The sequence below is a fragment of the Cyprinodon variegatus genome, unplaced genomic scaffold, assembly GCF_000732505.1.
Source record: "Cyprinodon variegatus isolate N-32 unplaced genomic scaffold, C_variegatus-1.0 Scaffold1640, whole genome shotgun sequence".
In the NCBI taxonomy this organism is placed as follows: Eukaryota; Metazoa; Chordata; class Actinopteri; order Cyprinodontiformes; family Cyprinodontidae; genus Cyprinodon; species Cyprinodon variegatus.
Window position 1 is genome coordinate 22,455 of NW_015152093.1, and position 1,442 is coordinate 23,896.

The following is a 1,442-nucleotide window of genomic DNA, read 5'->3' on the forward strand; positions in this document are numbered from 1 at the left end:
TTTACAGTTCACCAGATCACTTTACAGTTCATAAGAACTTGTGTGTTTTGTATTGGGGCCCTGTTGTACTCTAAAACATTTAGAGGAATAAGATCAGTGCTGATTATTTATTGGTGACATCATAAGCTGTGATTTTTAATGTGCGATCTGTAACACAGGTGGTGAAACATTACATCCAGCAGTCCATACTGGAAAAGGAGTTGCTGTACTTTGGATACGAAGCTTTTGGTATCACCTTTGTAGATCCTGTAAGAAAACAAAGAAACTGTTTTTTTTATTGTTTTTATCTACTTTTATAAATGCTGTTAACGAAATGCTCCCTGTAACTTATTATTTTGTGTAATTTGAACTGTTAGGACGCTTGGACTCCAGAGGATGTCATGCCGAACAAGTTAAGAAACAAACACAAGTAAGATTTTTAGCTCTTCTGCAAATTGATCTAAATACTGCGATGTCTTGTTCATACTTGACACTTTTGTAATGTTTAAATAATTGTTTTACTTTCGATTAACTTGTATGTAGGCGGGTGCATCTGTGCAATAACATGGACAAAGTGATGCAGCAAAAATTCTAAAATTCTTAGACCAAATGACTCCAAAAGCTGATAGAGGAAACGGTCTCCGTTCTAGAAACTGCTCTAGAACCTCTGAAGAGAATTTCACAATTGCTCTTAAAGTGGAGAACATTATGGACCACAGTGAGCTTCCAAGATTTAAAATCAACAGCAGAGTGCCGGTCTGTGTTCATGCTGGCTATTCAGCTTTGAAAATCCAAAATCACAAAAAAAATTTCCCTGATTTCCTAATAAATTTAAACAAATAGAAAAACTAAAGTCCATCAGATTTTTATAGCTTTTTGTTTCAATATAATGTTTTTATGTATTTACAGTGAAATTGCCAAACTGTTTATAATAATCAGGAGGAATAGAAGTTATGATTTTCATTTTGGAATTGAGAAACAGATTATGGGCTTTTTTATGGCTTCCAATTTGGGATCTTAAAACCAGAACAATGGAAATCAGGAAACAGATCTTTTCCTGATCTTGCATTTCTCATTATAAAACCATAAACAAATGGCCAGCAAAATACTTGGACCGGTGTCTTTGGTCAGAGGCTTCTTTAGATCCGGGATGAGACAGACCGCTACAGAAGATCATTCCTGCCTACAGCATCAACACCTGAAACAACTCATTAAAAAAATGCCCAAAAGTTACTGGATTAATTAATTTAATTTTGGGATTAACAAAGTATTACTGAATTGATAAAATTTTCTCTGAAGTTCTAATTAAGTAGGCGGTTTTCTCCTCTGACAATTTGGACTAGGGCTGCAACTAACGATTATTTTAAAAATCGATGAATCGGCCGATTATTTTTCGATTAATCGATGAATCGGACAAAAAATATTTTTTATATTAACCTCTTTATTCCAAAATAAACATTTTA

The 1,442-nt window shown here is 33.8% G+C and overlaps 1 protein-coding gene across 1 annotated transcript in view; it reads left to right on the plus strand.

Moving 5' to 3' along the window:
- p3h1 (prolyl 3-hydroxylase 1) overlaps positions 1 to 1,442 on the plus strand; it is a 28,726-nt gene that overhangs the window by 8,411 nt on the left and 18,873 nt on the right. The window contains 2 exon segments of the mRNA XM_015404125.1: positions 98 to 248; positions 357 to 409. Of these exon segments, the coding sequence (XP_015259611.1) occupies positions 98 to 248; positions 357 to 409 (204 nt within the window).